At 38.5% G+C, this 18,095-nt stretch overlaps 1 protein-coding gene across 2 annotated transcripts in view; it reads left to right on the forward strand.

Moving 5' to 3' along the window:
• Positions 1 to 2,589: 2,589 nt before the first annotated feature.
• The window catches only part of COG6 (component of oligomeric golgi complex 6), a 48,402-nt gene continuing 32,896 nt past the window's right edge, over positions 2,590 to 18,095 (forward strand). For both annotated transcript variants that reach the window (XM_065730293.1, XM_065730294.1), the window contains exons 1-6: positions 2,590 to 2,700; positions 3,093 to 3,236; positions 3,761 to 3,832; positions 4,568 to 4,626; positions 15,672 to 15,783; positions 17,816 to 17,898. In XM_065730293.1, the coding sequence (XP_065586365.1) occupies positions 2,593 to 2,700; positions 3,093 to 3,236; positions 3,761 to 3,832; positions 4,568 to 4,626; positions 15,672 to 15,783; positions 17,816 to 17,898 (578 nt within the window). In that variant the 5' untranslated portion in view covers positions 2,590 to 2,592. The remainder of the gene's footprint in view (positions 2,701 to 3,092; positions 3,237 to 3,760; positions 3,833 to 4,567; positions 4,627 to 15,671; positions 15,784 to 17,815; positions 17,899 to 18,095) is intronic.

The following is an 18,095-nucleotide window of genomic DNA, read 5'->3' on the forward strand; positions in this document are numbered from 1 at the left end:
TGGCCTTCAGACTGGATGTTAGGAAATACACCTTCTCCAAAAGAGTGGTCAGGTGCAGGAATGGGCTGCCCAGAGAGGTGGTGGAGTCACCAATGCTGGAGGTATAGAAGGAATGTTTAGATGTTGTGTTGAGGAACGTGGTTTAGTGAGAACTTATAAGTTCATAAGTTCATAAGGTTGGAAAGGACCTATAAGATCATCTAGTCCAACCATCCTCCTATCACTATCTCTACCCAACTACTAAATTAAATCCTTTAGCACCTCATCTAAACGCTTCTTGAACAGCGCTAGGGATGGTGCCTCAACCACCTCCCTAGGCAGGCCATTCCAGTGCCTGACCACTCTTTCAGAAAAGAAATGCTTCCTCAGGTCTAATCTAAATCTTCCCCGGCGTAACTTGTGGCCATTCCCTCTCGTCCTGTCATTATTTATCAGGGAGAAGAGGCCCACCCCCTCCTCACCACAACCCCCCTTCAGGAAGTGGTAGAGTGCAATAAGGTCTCCTCTGAGCCTCCTCTTCTCCAGACTAAACAATCCCAGCTCCCTCAGCCGCTCCTCATAAGACTTATGCTACAGACCCCTCACCAGTTTTGTTGCCCTTCTCTGAACACGCTCCAGGGCCTCAATGTCCTTCTTGTAGTGAGGGGCCCAAAACTGAACACAGTACTCGAGGTGCGGCCGTACCAGAGCTGAGTACAGGGGGATGATCACCTCCCTGCTCCTGCTGGCTACACTATTTCTAATACAGGCCAGGATGCCGTTGGCCTTCTTGGCCACCTGGGCACACTGCCGGCTCATGTTGAGCCGAGCATCAACCAACACCCCCAGGTCCTTTTCCTCTCTACATTCTTCAAGCCATTCTGCCCCAAGCCTATAGCATTGCATGGGGTTATTGTGGCCAAAGTGCAGGACCCGGCACTTGGTCTTATTGAACCTCATCCCATTGAGCTCAGCCCAGCTGTTCAGCCTATCCAAATCCCTCTGAAGGGCCTCCCTACCCTCAGGCAGTTTGACACATCCTCCCAACTTGGTGTCATCTGCAAACTTACTGAGGGTACACTCAATTCCCTCGTCTAGGTCATCAATAAAGATATTAAACAAGATGGGCCCCAAAACTGACCCTTGGGGGACACCACTCGTTACAGGACGCCAGCTGGACTTAACTCCATTAACCACTACCCTCTGGGCACGGCCCTCCAGCCAGTTCTCCACCCAGAGAAGAGTGAACCTGTCCACACCACGGGCTGCCAGTTTCCTTAGGAGAATACTGTGGGAGACCGTGTCAAAGGCCTTGCTGAAGTCCAGGTAGACTACATCAACAGCCTTTCCCTCATCTACCTGTCTGGTCACCCAGTCATAGAAGGAGATGAGGTTGGACAAGCACGACCTGCCCTTTGTGAACCCATGCTGGCTGGGTCTGATCCCCTTGTTGCCATGCACGTGTCGTGTGATTTCCCTCAAGATCATCTGTTCCATAACTTTCCCTGGTACCGAGGTCAGGCTGACAGGCCTGTAGTTCCCCGGGTCTTCCTTACGGCCTTTCTTGTAGATGGGAGTTACATCGGCAAGCCTCCAATCTTGTGGGACCTCTCCAGATAACCAGGAATGCTGATAGATGGCAGAAAGTGGCTCGGCAATCACCTCTGCTAGCTCCCTCAGCACCCTTGGGTGGATCCCATCTGGCCCCATGGACTTGTGGCAGTTCAGATGGAGGAGTAGATCTCTGACCATCTCTGCTTGGATCACAGGGGGTGCATTATGCACCCCGTCCCGGACTTCCAGGTCAGGGCAAGTACCATGTGGACAACTGTCCTGTCTATTAAAGACAGATGTGAAGAAGGCATTGAGAACCTCAGCCTTTTCCTTATCATCTGTGGTTATATTGCCTGCCTCGTTGAGTAAAGGAGGGAAATTTTCCTTAGTTTTTCTCCTGCTGTTAATATATTTGTAAAAGGGTTTCCTGTTCTCCTTTACAGCAGTAGCCAGCCTAATTTCAAGCTGGGCTTTAGCATTTCTAATTTTCTGCCTGCAGATCTTGGCCAGTTCTCTGTAGTCAGAGAACTATTGGTGATGGGTGGACGGTTGGACTGGATGATCTTGGATGTCTTTTCCAACCTTGGTGATTTTATGATTCTAGGCTGCAAGCACACACTGCAGGCTCACATATAATCTTTCAGCTACCAGAACCCCTAAGTCCTACTCCTCAGGGCAACTCTCAATGAGTTCTTCTCCCAGTCTGTACGCACATCTGAGATTGCCCCAACCCAGGTGCAACACCTTGCACTCAGCCTTGTTGAACCTCATGAGGCTCACACGGGCCTTGCTTTCAAGCCTGTCCAGGTCCCTTTGAACTGCATCCCTTCCTTGGTGTTGTCTGCAAACTTACTGAGCGCGCACTCAGCGGCATCCTTTCACATTTCCTAGGCAGCCTTTGCGAGTGCCCTCTCCACAGCTCCGCTGAGGAATTGCTTGGAGACGCTTTCCTCACTGCTGACGTTGGGGCCGTGGGTCGGCGCGCTACGCGGAACCAAAGCCCGGGGAGCGCGTTTCCGAGGGAGCCGCTTCGCAACGCACACAGGCGTCCGGGCGGCCATGGCCGACACCGCTCCTCCGCCAGCCGCTGCCCCGGCGGGCCCGGGCATCAACCCGCTGTCTCGGAAGCTCAATAAGATCCTGGAGACGCGGCTGGACAACGACAAGGTGGGGCGGCTGGCGGGGCCGGGGCCTGCGGGGCCGAGCCGGTCCAGGTGCCGGGCCCCGTGTTGCTCCGCAGCGCTCGGAGCGTTGTCCGCTGTCTCGTAATCAGGCGGTCCAGCCACCAGCCCATCCCCACCGCGGCCCTCCGTGCCACATCCAATTCTTGAACCCCTCCAGGGACGGTGACTCCACCGCCTCCCTGGGCAGCCTGTGCCACTGCATCACTGTTCTTTCCGAGACCGAATTTTTCCTGATATCCAACCTGCGTACCAGTAGTACGCTCGTGTTGTTTCTAAATCCCTAAAGCATGGGTTGGTTACAGCCTATGTGATGTGCTTCTTAACTTAGTGGAGAGTTAAAGATCGTGGCTTGTTGCTTTTGTTTTTACGTTTTAGGAAATGCTGGAAGCGCTCAAGGCTCTCTCGACGTTTTTTGTTGAAAACAGTCTGCGCACCCGAAGGAACTTACGTGGAGATATTGAGCGTCGGAGCTTAGCCATCAATGAAGAATTTGTCCACATATTCAAGCAAGTTAAAGAGGTATCAGTTTTACAGTTGCCCTGTCCAATTGCATTTAGGAAACGTGCAGTGATGGGGATTCTGCCATGAGCCTGGGAAGATTGTTCCAGTGATTGATTATTCTCCTGTAAAAAAAGATGAATTCTTTCCTCTATTGAGGGGAGACCCCTCCCAGTATGTCATGTATTTATTATCCCTTCCTCATGTGGCTTCTTGTGAACAGAGAGCCTCCACCCGCTCTGTAGCTGTCCTTTAAGTTCAGGAATATGGTAATGAGGTCCCCTTGAGCCTTTTCCAAAGTGAACAGACCAAACTCCTTTTGTTTTTCCTCAAAGGGCAGGTTCTTTGACCCTTTGATCAACTTTGCAGCTCTCATTTGGACTCTTTCCAAACTGTCCACATCAGTTCTGAATTGCATTGACCAGAACTAGACATAGTACTTGATGTGTGATCTGCATATTCCTACTAACAGAGGAATTTCATTTTGGTGGGGTGAAAGTGGGCATGACATTCCTGACTTGTTTCTGTTACTTGAATTTATTTAGGAGCTTGAGAGTATAAATGAAGATGTTCAAGCAATGAGCAGCTGTTGCGAAGATATGTCCAGTCGTTTGAAGGTAATATACAAGAGATGTGCTTTGTGTACTTTTACCTTTAAGTAGTAAACATTTTCTTTTAAAGTATAAATACTTCGGAAGATTAACAGTTCCACTGAGATATGAGAATTACATATTACAGGATATTCACGTATTTCTTTTTTATTTAAGAAAATACATTGAGGAAATTATTTTACTTTCTCACAACTTACCATTTGGAAGGTAGCAGTGTAATTCTTCTGAAAATATCTATTTTAATTTGTATTTGAGAGGACAGAAAATATTTTGTTGGAGTGGATGTGTGAAAGATTAAAGCATTAACTATTTTGTGTATTGTGGTATAAAGTTTAGTCAGCCTTTCACACTGAATAAAGCATGAGTTGCATGTTCATAAATATACCTAAAACGTACTTGTTAGAAATTACTTGTAATCAAAAGAGTGAGAAAAATCAAGTGTGCCATCTTGATTCTTCATAACAGTATCTCAGGATGCCTCTGTGCAATCCAAACCACAGAACAGTGTGCAAGTATGAGTGTATATAGTAATAAAATATTGTACAGATAAAGTTATTCATTTATTTTTTTCATAACTGAAATTTTGGAGAGTTAATAAAGATTATCAAAATACAGCTTTTTATACTGAAGAGTGGATGCTCTTTAAAACAAATAGAATGGTTTGAAAGTATGATTTGTTTTAGAAGTTGTGTCGTGCTTTTGGTATGTTTGTATTTCTTATATACTTGTTTGTAATTCTAGGCAGCAAAAGAACAAACCCAGGACCTGATAGTAAAAACAACAAAGCTCCAAGCAGAAAAGTACGTATGCCACCTTACTTATTTTGAAGACATAACTGTATTGATGTAATTTTATTTTAGGTCTGGTTCTGTCACTTCTGTTTAGTGACTTTGCTTTTTTGCATCTATACTTTTTTTTGGCAGTTTGTGTTCATAGTTAAATTTGAATAAAAATATAGAACACTTAAGTTTATTACTCAAGAATACAAAAGGCTGAGAACACATTCATGCTTGTTGTCATAAAAATAGACCTTCTAGAGAAGAGAGTTACAGTGGTACCATGTGCTTAATATGGATGTACTTTGCCTAATGTCAAGTGATAATGTAAGTTAAATACTTTGTAACAGGTACGGACCTCCATGAAGTCAAAATTCAGTCAACTTTAGTATTTATTTTGCATTTCGGGCTTACATTTTTAGAGTTTTATAAACTTTTCTACTTGGAATATACTGTTTGGTGTTGGTTAATGTGTGTAGGCTTGTTTTCCAGTTTTGTTTGGAATTCTTTTTTTTTCCCCTGGTGTAGTGTTCTGAAAGTGTAATGCCAGTGTCTGACTGATATTTTCTGTGTAATTCAAAGACATACGGAATTTTGGTGCAAATGGACAGAAGTGTTTTATTTGCTTTGAAATAAGGGCTTTTTATGTTACAGTGAATTTTTGTTTATACATCAAATACAAGTGAACAACAATGCTTATTTATATCTTCTGAGTGAATTCCTTCACCCTACAAGTACATCAATGTAGGGAAGTTGTTTGCCACTGTTTTAGTTTATTTTTTGTGACCTAATATTCATCTTTATAGGAAGAACAGTCTAGGTTTATATGTTAAAAGATAAGGGAGTAAGGATGGAGGGAACTGGGATTTGTAACCTTGGGTTGATTTCTATACTGATGAAACCTTGCCGAAGTATTTCAGAACTAAGTCCTGCATTAGTTTCACTGACTTTGTGGTGATGTTAATGCTCCGTATCCACTGGAGATCACTCTGCTGTTCAGGACTGGATGTAAGAAGAAAAGTTGAGTTATTAGGTTATAACCATCTTTAAAGTTAACTGTGAAATATGTAAGTACTGTTTAATGAGCCTAACGTAGACCATTTTTACATTAGTTCTCCAGACTCCTGTGAAAGAAAAGATTTGTATTTTACTCTTTTCAGTATTTTTATTAATAGGAAGAGGATAATAATAGCTTATGACAGATTGGTGTAGTCTTTAATGTTTCTGTGACTAAGGCATTTGATTTTATGGCTTTAGCCTTTGTCAGTTTAGAAGAATGAATCTCTACGCTTTATGAGGTTTCTTCTAAAAATTATGTGTAGCTCACTGGAGATGAGAAACAATTATTTCCAGTGATACGTTTCTAGTAGAAATTATGACATTGGGTAGCTCTAGGTGCAATTTCAGAATTAGTGGGTTCGTATTGTGGACTTCAGTAGGAAGTGGATTGTGCCCTTTGAGAGGCATAAGGTTAGAGTGTAACCTGTACGTATTTTAATGTTGGATGTACCATAACTGCTTGAAATACAGTACTGATTGATATAAAATGAAGGATCTAACAAAGGCACAGTTTAAGTAAATGAGCAGAAATCAGTGCTTAGAAAATGAAGGTGATTGTGTGAAGCAGTAAGACAGAGAAGTGGTCGTCTATTCTTGTTTAGTCTAAAGAACAGAAAAGCTGCTTTGATTCCTTGTACTGAAGCAGAATGCAGGGATACCAAGACCATTTCCAATTGCAGTATGTCTGACTGGTCTTAAAGTCATTGCAGGAGGTTATGCAGAAGGTACATCAGTAGTTCTACAGTATACTCATACAATAGTTTACTTAAAAGACTTCCTGCAAATTTACTTCGAGATGCAGAGCATTCTTCAAGCATAGGGAGAAAAAAAACATTGAGGAAGCAGCCTGTCTTTTGCTCTGTGACCTCAGACTGCACACATAAGAATAACATACCTTTTAAAAGAGTATTTTGTAGGTACACTGTGGAGTAATCACCACTAGAATCTTAAACAGTATGTTTCTTCTTCCACAGTTAAGGCTATGGAAGACTCACGGTGCTATTTATTAACCAGGTCAACTGTTTTTCCTGGCTAAAATTTAGACAAAGTAATTTATTTATTTATTTATTTTGTCGAGCTGCCAAGAGAAGGCTATTTTGATGTGGTACATTTGAGTCATCCTTTTTTTTGACACATTCCATGGTTGTTTCCTTTGATGCACATCTTTGGTTTGAATCGGGCATGGGAAGAGGCCTCTACTGTCAAACGTGAGGGGTTTCTTGAAAAGCTGAGATCTTGCCTACTGACAGACAAAATATACATTTTGAATTGCTCATTCCTTCATCTTAATAAGTAACATCACTTAGCCAACAAAAGAATACAGAGAGGACACTGCTTTTTCTGGGGGTCATCCTAAAATGCTGATTGAAAGGCAGAGAAAATGAAAGCTGTGCCTATTCAAAACCAGGACAGCTAAAACAAGAAGTCTGGAGGAGGAACAGTCAGTTCAGAAGGCAACAGTAATTGCTGAGGATAATTGTTTTTTGGAGATATTCTTATAGTGGTGAAAGATGTATCTTACCTTACTGTAAAAGTTACAGTATACATCTGCAGACTTGATCAGGCCTAAATTTCTGTTTCTACCCTGCAGTCTTACCAACTGGTTTTTTCACAGAAAAAACATGAATTACTTTGAAGTTCCTTGAACATGTAGGATAATGGGAATTTGTATAAAAATAGATCTAATCTGGTAGAATGGTTTAACATTATTTTTTTCAAAATCAAATTGAATTTTACATGCTTCTGTATTTGTGATTTTTTTTAACTTCTTGAAATGAATGCTAGAGAATGAAAAGTTTTGAATCATTGCCTGAAAAATAAAATTAATTATGTAGAATTAATTATGTTCTTTTTCATGTTGGCTATGTTCTTCTTTTTCCTACTGGTAGTTAATGATCATTTTGTAACAACAGAGATAAGACATTCTATCTTTTTGCTGAACCAGTTCTTCGCACTGTCCTTCAGGAAAATTATTCTGACCCTGCTCTTCTCACTTAGTTCTATGTTAAGTCCTGATCTCTTTTTACCTTTCTAGCCATTTTATATTTAATAACTTCAAAAGTTATCCTGTACAAGATTTGCTATTGAGGGAAAAAATAATACCTTCCATGATGGCTGGCTTTTATCTGATTTATTTCAGCAGCCTGTCTCCTCCTAGGATGGAAGTGTTTGTTCTTTAATTTCTTTCTACATTCTTAAACTGGAGAGAGACATAAAGTGCATTTAAAGTAGCTGCGGATTTTCCTTAAAAAACCAAAAGAAAACATTTTTTGTCTGTGACTGGAATTGTAGAGAAAATGAGCTGGTACCTTCACTCTCATAATCTGATGAAATTAGCAAGTTAGTTATATTAGGCAAATATTGGGTTAGAAGTCTACTTTTTACTCACTTCCCTTTGTTTTCTAAGAACAAAGTTGTGTGTGCAGTGACTGTTTGCTCTGGCTTTGACCAGATGTCTCATCTTTCTGTAGTTTTAATTGTGAATGACAGGTGAAACCTCTGCCTTTTGTAAACCTTCTTCATGCCTTGTGAGAGGTAAATTTTGTCTAAAAGCGTTCGTCAAACTGCAATTAGAAAACAGAATTGCCACTGCAAAATCAGGGAAAATAGGAACCAAATATCTAAAGTAAGCACTGAGAGAGTAAGTGAACTGTTCTCTTACACTGCAAAGATTTTTGGCTTTGAGATGTCTCTTGAGATTTTTATTTTTTTTCCCTTGTGGCATTTGAGCCTGCATAGTGTATTTTGGTGTTGTTTTTGTTGGCTTAGTTTGATTTATTTTCCTGAAGAGCAGCATAAAGAATAACGTTTTTCTAAAGGTGCCAAGTGGCCACAGAAGCTTGAGTATGAACACTGCAAGAGCGCTTGTTGTGCTTCCATCCTTGCAAGGTGTTTTTTCTCTCCTGCAGTACTTGAGGAGAGGTGGCTATATCTATGTCAGTGGTTCTGTGCAGGGATTTGTTATGCTCACTTTTTACTTTCTGCATCATTTTATTCCTATTGCTGTATGTACTCCAGGATCATTTTCACACTTCTAAGTCTCATACCTGAACTCAGCAGTGTTTTTCCTAGTCTCTGAGATTTGTGATTCAAAGACAGAGCAGTTCACCTACAGTACCCTGTAGATAATGAGCTATTTGGACTTTTCCTATGTCGGCAAAACATGTGGTTAAGATCCTTGGTCATATAATTGATGAGGAAAGTGAAATGTTTGTCCCACATTTCAGCTAAAACTTTGGCCTTCTCAGATCATTGCCTTCCAGCATATCATTTCTTGTAATTCAGTTTGTGAGCTTTAGGCTTGATTTGGCATAAATGCTGACTAGAATATGTTACTTAAATGATGAGAAGAAAACATCTCCTATTAATCCAGTTGCACTTTTATATTTGGTGATATGCCAGTGTTCTTGATACATTTTATTTTATTTTATTAGTCAGTTATGTTGCTTGTTCTGAATTTCTCTTCCCTGTGGAGACCAGTTAATAATAGCTCTATTGTACTTTAAAAGGAGAGCAGTTGTCTTAGTTATTATTCAGTGTATTTCAATGTAATTTGCTTAGTGTAGGAGCTGGGTTTTTTTTCCTTTGCTGTTCTTAAAAATTGAGACTTAAAGAAATTTGATAGAATCTCATCATGCTAAATAATGTGGTAAAAACAATTTAACCCATCCATCTGTAACATAAGATTGATTTATGGATGTTTCATAATGTGAAGTGCTAAATAGAATTTGTTTTCTTGTATTTCTTAACAAACTTTGATAATAAAGAAGAACTGAGGTAGTTAATTTAGTTACTTCCTGTGAATTGCTAAAAATCCATTTCAGTATCTTCCATAGATTTCTGTACATTCACTTTAGCACTCTAATATTGCTTTCAGGTTGCATTAGGCTTTGTGAGCTTAATGTGTGCTGCTGCTTAAAATATGTGGGTTTTTATATTCCCTTCTCTAATGGGAGACAGAAAAATGATGTTGCTTCTTGGTGTGTGATTTTTTTTGATAAAAACTTTCCGTGACTCGTCAGTTCTCTTGCTGTAACTGAGTTTAATTCTTTTTGCTTCAATTTGTTTTAATGGAATTACACTGAGACATGCTCTTCATTTAAATTCAACAACTGCAGCTCTTGGAGTTCGGTGAATGATTTGAGTGTCAGTGCAGTGCTCAATACAAGGTCAAAAGTCTTAGGAAAAATGTTTCTCAGGGAACATCTGCTGCTTCAATAGTGCTATAGTACAGATCTCTCATGCTTGTCGCTTCGTGGTGCTTCTCCATTTTCTTCTCTTTTCTATTTTCAGAAACAACTTTTTCATCAGTCAATTTGGAAATGATTCAGGAAGCTCAGCAGTATTTGTAGCAGGTTAGAGAGGTATGCTTGCATCAGCATCTGCTGAGGAAACTGGTGATCTGGTGGCTAGTGTTAATGAGATGTATTTCATGTCCTGACCTTTGGTTACTTGTAATTGCATTTATTCCCGTGAAAATACTTCATGAGAAAAAAGCAGTGATTGCCTGAACTGAATTACAATCGTGGGGGTTGAGGGTGAGCATTTGAAATTGTGAGGTTGATTTTGCTTTCCTGATTTGTGCCACAGTAAAGCACACATAATAGGCCATAACATAGGAATCAAAGCAATAATAATGGATCTGAAACAAAACAAAATAAAATAAAACCTTATTTGTCTCATTCTAGCTATGAACAATGAAGGGGGAAAAAAGCTTCATTTTCTACCTGCTCTTCTACCTGCCAGCCCTGTTTTCTCATGAAGCATGAGGTTCTCTTGATCAGTGCAAAGTGAGGCATGGACTTGCAGACTGAGAACCATTCCTTAGAAGTGTGTACTTAGACAATAGCATTTCTGAGTAATGCTCATCTAATCTGCACATAGAAGAACAGGGAGCTCACGATCCTCTCTAGAAATTAATTTTTGTTCTTTATTATTTTATAATGTCTGATTTAGTACTCCTTAATAAGCTCTGATCTTACTCCAAGTTTATATAGAGAGCAGTGTGTCTTTTTTCATGCCTTTGGCAACATTTTAGAATTTGATGGCAAATTTGAAAACTAGACTAAGGAGTCCCATTTTGAATGTCTTTGAATCAGATTATACAAAAGAAATGTTGTGATGACAGTCTGTTTAAAGGAATAGTATCAGCTCTCTTAAACTCGACAAGATGCAGAATAATCCATCTACTGGAAGGATGCTCCTTATTAACGTAATCTCTGTTCACAGGTTAGAAACTGCATATTGTATCTTAACCATTCCTAAACGCTGGTTTACCGTGTAAGCATATAGATTAAATGACTGCTTGGAAGTTCTGTGTGTGAAAATCTCATCCAGACTATTCTGTAAATAAAGGTGATGACCACAGAAACCTTATGGTTATGTAAATAAAACCAGAAAATGATTACATACTGACTAGATATTAGAAAGAAATACTTTACTGTGAGGGTTGGAACTAAATGATCTTAAAGGTCCCTTCCAACCCAAACCATGTTATGATTCTACTGTGCATGTATTTACAGCATATAAACTTTTTCATTCTAGTGTATAGTAATGTCTATTTGACAAGAGTTGAATTGTTTCAGTAGGTTTAATATCTTCAGTTATTGAGCGTCTGAATTAGTCTATTTTGTGTCTATTTGTTTTTAGAGTGGACTGCATTAGCTAGCACAGCTACTGCATTGTAGGCTTGCTCTCTTTACATAGGAACTTAGATGGGAGAAACCTAAGTTCAAGTCCACTTTTCTGCTGTCATATCTCATTTGCATAGTGACTTTCATAATCTCATCAGTATTTCAGCTTATAAGTACTTAATTATTTTTGTCCTTTATACCTGCTGCTTACCTCAAAAACTTGTTCTTTCCAATTAAAAGCCTTTTCTTAATTTCCTACCTACTTCTTAGGTGAAGCTTCCTTAAGCCCCCTCTCATTAAAAAAGGTTCTCCACTCCCATGGTCATCCCACAAGCTCTGGTCTAATGAGAGTCCATTGTTCTTGAACACTGGAGGTCAGGGGTATGATGTTTTCCAGATGAGCTCTCACAAAAACTTTCTGTACTCATAATGACATTTTCCTTTATTCTGGGAATATGTTAGGAATATTCTGTTTCTACTTTCCTATTTTACTGTAGCAGAAAATGAAATAATTGAATTCTGTGGCAGAATGGGTCGCCAAATACCTTCTCATTATGTTTGCATTCTCTTTTCTTTTTTTTAAGATGCGTGTTTGATAGCCAAAATATGGCATAAAAATATCTTATACAAATGGTTTTTTATATATATTTTTGCAGTTGATAATTGTTTTTTAAAGTGTTTTCTTCTGTACGGATATTTTGTTAAATAATCTTGTATATTTGCCTTCCACAAAAGTCGTAACAGAAAAATAACTTCTTCAGTTCCCAATGAGGAACATTTATAAATATCCATTGAAGATGGTTATTTGAGTTAAAATGACTAAAAATGTTTCCCTTTGAGGCTTTGAGAATTAGAATGTTGAATCCTCAGTAGTGTGAACCAAAAGTGCTTTCAGAAAGTTATGCTTTCAACTCTTCCTAAGTAAATGGCACTAGCAGATTTTTATCATATATTTAGTGGTGAGATAGAATTAAATTTAGAAGTCTGCTTCTCCTTCACCTCTTTTTTTCAGCTGTCTAGGTGATAATCCTAACAAACTGTGGATTTGTATTTAGTTCAAATGAAAAGTGCATGAAGTGCATAGTTTTCCCAGCCCTTTGGAGTTCTCTTGCAAAAGAATTCTGTCTCCGTGGTAACGATTAAAACTGGGGAAATTGCTCTTTGTTGGAGTCCTGTCCCCTATCCAAGCTCAAAAAGTCTACCAGTGCTTGTCACTTTCCTGCTTTGCATCGGTTCTGTATTCCCGTGATGTGTTAGTTTTGTTTCTTTATGCAAGGATAACTTTGGTAAAAGGGAAAAAAGAATTAAAAAACAATTCTGTGATACCAGCACAGTTTGGCCTTTCCATCTCAGAATGTAACTCAGAAATGTTGAGGTTGAAGGACCATGGGTCTTGAAATGTCTGAGTGTCTGTGCAGGTACTGACTGCTGTGAGCTATGTGCAAAATAGCCTTACTCCAGGCTTTCTTGTTGCATTTTGATTCATCATCTTCTAGAAAGTAGGATATCTTCCTTACACAGATGAATGATCAAGGCTTATTAACCTGGTAATTTGTTTTTTTTGAAACTGGACTTAGTAGCTTGTTTAAACCTCATATCCCTTCTACAGAGCCCAAATGAAATAGCTTTGTTAGAAGTCAAAAACACACACTTTTAGATTTAGGATAGAATTTTTGCTGTTCTGTCTTGGGACAGTTAGATTGAACATTGCTACCACCTTGTGGCAGCTGTATTGAGCACAGCCTAACATAAAACATTGACTCTGAAGGGGACCTACAAGAAAGCTGGGGAAGGACTTTTTGTAAGGGCACGCACTGACAGGATGAGGGCTTTAAACTGAAAGAGGGCAGATTTAGGCTAGATTGTAGGAAGAAATTCTTTACTGTGGGGGTGGTGAGACACTGGAGCTTGTTGTCCAGAGAGGCTGCGGATGCTCCGTCCCTGGAAGCATTTGAGGCCAGGCTGGATGGGGCTGTGAGCAACCTGGTCTAGAGTGAGGTGTCCCTGCCTATAGCAGGGAGTTAAAACTAGATGATCTTAAATGTCCCTTCAACCCAAACCACTCTATAATTCTATTATTACGGTTCTGTGACTCTTTTATGTGAGTAAATTATTGTAAGGGTACAGGGCATTTATAGCAAGTGCTAGCCAAAGACACAGACAGGGATGAAAATGGCTCAAAAGTACAATGGTTGATGGAACATTGCTCTTCATAGCAGCAGAAGAGCTGTGTGGAGTGAGGTTAGTGATTTAGTAGTGAAGTCCTCTGTGATTGTTTATTTTCATATCCATATGAGTAAATAGGGCACAGAATCCCATAGCTGACTAATAGATATGTTTTTTGTGTAGTTCCTTTCTCTATGCCTTTTTCTTTGAAAGTCTACAACCCTAATTCCAACAAATCTTCAAAGTAATGTGTAGAAGAAACAAAACCTTGGTATGTCTACTCTACTGCATTTCTTGAAATCAGACTTCATCCTTCCTCAGTCTGGTAAAAGTATACAGGCTACTGCCAAAAAATCCTATAAAAATAACATTAAAAAAATCTAAAGAATGAGCAAGAGTAAATTGAGATCTTTTGTAAGGGCAATTGAAATTTCTTTATGCTCAGATGGTACACAGGTTCTTAGAACAAATAAATATATCCCACTCATTGCTGTGTTTATGGGAGATCATATTTCTTTAGGTGAAACCAAAGGTGATCTTGCATTTGCTTTCTCCAACTTCTTTCTTATTTTCCATGTCTTCCCTACAGGGAGAGATAGTTAAATGTAAAATAGAGGCTTCTGTTGTGAGAGGGAAGAGCAATTAAAATGCAGTTAATTCATTGAATTACACTGGTAGTTGTTTCAATCAAACCCATTGATGGTGACATTGATGGATTAGAATTCCTCATCACGATAGTGTGGAAGATGAATGTGTTGCTGAAAGCATTTCCATTTGATGAAACTTGAAGCGTCCATGCCTGATGTTCAATTTCAGTAGCTAAGTCATAAGCATTTAGGATTTTTCAGCATTGTGGAACTGTCAGTGTAAAGTCATAAGTCACATCTCTGTAGGACCCTTGTGAAACCTAATGTGTCATTTGAAGGTGTGGTGTTAAAGCATGTGAGGTTTTGGTTTTCTGTTATGTTTACCTTTTTTTCCTGTGGGACTTCAGAAATACTTTTTTATTTTTAATTATTCACCTCTAATTTAATACATTTTACCATTAAACAGTTTTGGATTTCATATTCCTGACCCCCTCACTGTTGAGTATGCTGGAGTATTAGTTGCAAAATGTTTCATCTGACCTCTAAAAGAGTTTGTGGAACTTCAGGGTAGGAATGTCACCCATGTCTGCAGCAGGGATGTCTGTTTTCTATGCTTCAGTGCAGTCCAAATGCCAGAGCTGGGTAACAAGAGAAGTAGCAAATAAATAAAAACTTCATTTTCAAGCTTTGGTCTTGCAAGGAAATTTAATTACAGCAGTCAGTTTTAGAAGTGCATTTGTCTTACCACTCTACAATAGCAGTGTATTTATCTTGTTGTAATTACTTTGGAAGCTGACATGGTCTTAAAGTAATAACTGAGCCTTGTTCTTCTACAGATAACTAATTCAGTGTCTTCTCAATGTGTAGGAAAAGGTATAAATTTCACAGAATGCTGTGTGCTCAAACCTCAGTTTAAGCAATTTTTTCTCTTGGTACTGGAATTCCAAACCCTTCCTGTGGAATAAAACAAGATAGGTTTGAGTCCTTGTGTGGTTGTAAGGTGTGTGACAGAACACACCTGTAAAGAAAAAAAGGTGCTTCCCTTGAGAGATGCCATTTGCATATTACATCCCTGCTGTGTTTATTTCAGGAAGGTTAATCAACAAGACAATTAGCCATTACATTCTGATTGCTTTGAGATTAGTAAATTTGTATCCCATCTGTATATTGTTAAACAGAAATACCTCTCCACCAGAAAACTGGATGAATCGAGTGATCGTTTTTCTTGTTTTGGATTCTGCAGCATTGTGTGTCCTTCTGAGAACATGAGCTGAGAACTCATTCTTTCCAGGGTGAATTTGAAAGGAGATAATTGCAATCGTTAAATTGTTCAAGTACGAAGTATCCGGATTAGATCATTTCTGATACAAATGCAAAGGGGATATTTAAAAAAAAATATTCTCAGATGTGTTAACTTTACATTGTTTTTGTTCAGTAATGTATGTAACTTAATGGCAAATTATACATAAAGATGCAACTCAAGTGTTTGATGGCAAAAATGTACTATTAGAATTTAATAGCATTGGTTCCTAGTGCTTATTATATTTCCAAGAGTATGAATATGCAAAATGAATCAGAGATAAGCATTAACAGCTAATGTCCTTTCCACTTTGTTTTATTACAGTCAGAGACTAGAAATGAAAGCACAAGTTGCAGATGCATTCATAGCAAAATTCCAACTGACGCCAGATGAAATGAACCTCCTTCGAGGCACGAAAGATGAGCCAATTACTGAGGTAACTCAGTGAACATTAAAAGCTTTGCCCCGAACTAAAATGTAAAAACATCCTAGCTGAATTGTACATGAGATCTTATTATCAGTTTGTAGTTTCATTTTTGATGGAGGAATGTACCTCTTTAACACAGTGGTGAATTTCTGATGAGTTTGAAATGTGTGATGAAAGGTTCTGGTAGCAAGAAAGAAAAATAGCGTTAAATTCTAGTTTGTATAATGAGTTTAAGGAGCAATAAGAGCATCGTGTATTTCTGCACTTCAAAAAGACCTTTATGGAGCCTCAATTTTCAGCAGAGATGTTTTAAAACTACTACATGCTCAAATAAAGCAAATGAGAAATTGATGTCATTCAGTACTAAGTAGTACTGCTCTTGTGTGTGAATTTGTGTGTGTGTATATATATATGTGTATATATATACTTATACATAAGTATTCAGTAACTTGAATCAGTATAATCTGGGGCTTTCTCTCTTTCTTATGTTGTTGATGAAGATATTAGGTGCTGATTCACTTTCAGCCACCTTCCAGAACAAGTTTTTGAAAATGTTCATTTTTTAGTAAGGCAGCTTATTGTTCTGCAGTACGAGCAAACTGAATAATGAGAGAACTGAGTATACTTAATAGACTTTATTATTGTAATTGCATAGAAACCTTCGCTTAAATGTGGACTACCTGCTGAGACATAGTATCTCATTTCCACAGGCATCCTGTTTCCAGTTCAAGCATTATTAAAGTCGTGAAACAGATAACCATAAGCAATGCTAATGAAGTCATTCAGTGGAATGTGTTAAATGATTGTGTGCTTGAGTAATTGCTGTATGCTTTTATACCAACTATTACCATGAAACAACATTCAGGTTTCTAAAAAGTGCATAGCAAGGAACAGTGACAGCAGCACTATGCTACTTACTGAGTGCTTGGTTTGCAGCAGAGCCAGGGTTAATCCTTTTGATATTTGGACCTGTCTAACAAATGTGCAAAAGTAACAGATAGAGTCATCACCCTGCTACTTTGTGTGATACTGTGCTAAGTTGCAAACTTCAGTAATAAAGTTTCAAGCACGCTGGTTGATTCTAGCCTAGGTAAAAAGTAAGTACACAACTTCAAAGTTAGACTTCTGTTTTGGGGAGATTTTAGATGTATTTCTGGTTTTTTACAGATACACAGTCTTCAACACAGTTGGTGCAAGTCAGTGTGTTAAATCAATTGACTATTTCATATATAGAAAAGTAGTTTCATGTGACTTGAAACAGATAGAACTCTTCTGAGGCAAACTGTATGAAAGTCACAAAAGAAACAGTTATATCTCAATCTCCAGTCTCCTTTATAATATTTGAAAGAAGACTTTGTAATAAGAGGTTATGTTAGTAGATTTCCATTAATGCTTTAAAATAGTAACAAAATAACCTTCTTGCTCCAACCTCAGTGTCTTACAGAGGTTTTTTTCTTCACTCACTAGCAGTGATACTTTATTTGAGATAGAAATGTTATGCTGGAAATCCTCAGTTCAGTATGTTGTAAGGGCTTAATTTTTCTTAAGGATTGTCATCATATTATATGAAAACAAAATAAAATGTAATCATTGTACTTTACAATGTTTCACTTTACTCCTTAGTTGCTAATGTTAATGAGGGGATGATAGTGGAATACATAGTAATAACCTCAAAATCTCCCCAAGTGGGTGTAGGTAGTACTACTAATACCAGTAATACTACAATACAATATGTAGTATTGGCTATATGTAGTACCTACAAGACAGGTTAAAAACACATCTTGGCAACTATTTAAAAAAAAAAAAACAACCAACTGTTGAAGAAAAGAGTGATGTAATGGGAGAAACAGATGTCCAAAGGCTATTGAGATGGATTGAAAGATGAAGAGTGGCAAGGAAGCTTATATTTACCAGCAGCACTAGGAACACAGACCTGCAAGGAACATGAAAATGAAATTAAAAGCGGGAATATAAACTGCTAGAGGTGTAAATGAGAACTTGCCTTTTTTTAGCCCTGTGTTTATTTTATTTATTGGTGTAGGACTTTTTCAAGGCTCTGGGAAGGGTAAAGCAAATTCATGATGATGTCAAGATTCTCCTCCGGACAAATCAGCAAAGAGCAGGGTGAGTGTTACTTAAATGCAAGATAATCTTTGCTAATTACAAACAGAAGTTACAGCAGAGTCTTGTTCTTTACTTCTCATGACATTATGGAATATTTCACATCAAAATGAAGAATGGTAACATTTTTAAATGTTCATATTTTGAATAATGGTACTTTTTGTATGTCTCTGGTAGTACTACCTGAAATACGGTTTGCA

Source organism: Cyrtonyx montezumae, unplaced genomic scaffold (genome assembly GCF_038088225.1).
Source record: "Cyrtonyx montezumae isolate F1298 unplaced genomic scaffold, pur_monq_1.0 scaffold_12, whole genome shotgun sequence".
In the NCBI taxonomy this organism is placed as follows: domain Eukaryota; kingdom Metazoa; phylum Chordata; class Aves; order Galliformes; family Odontophoridae; genus Cyrtonyx; species Cyrtonyx montezumae.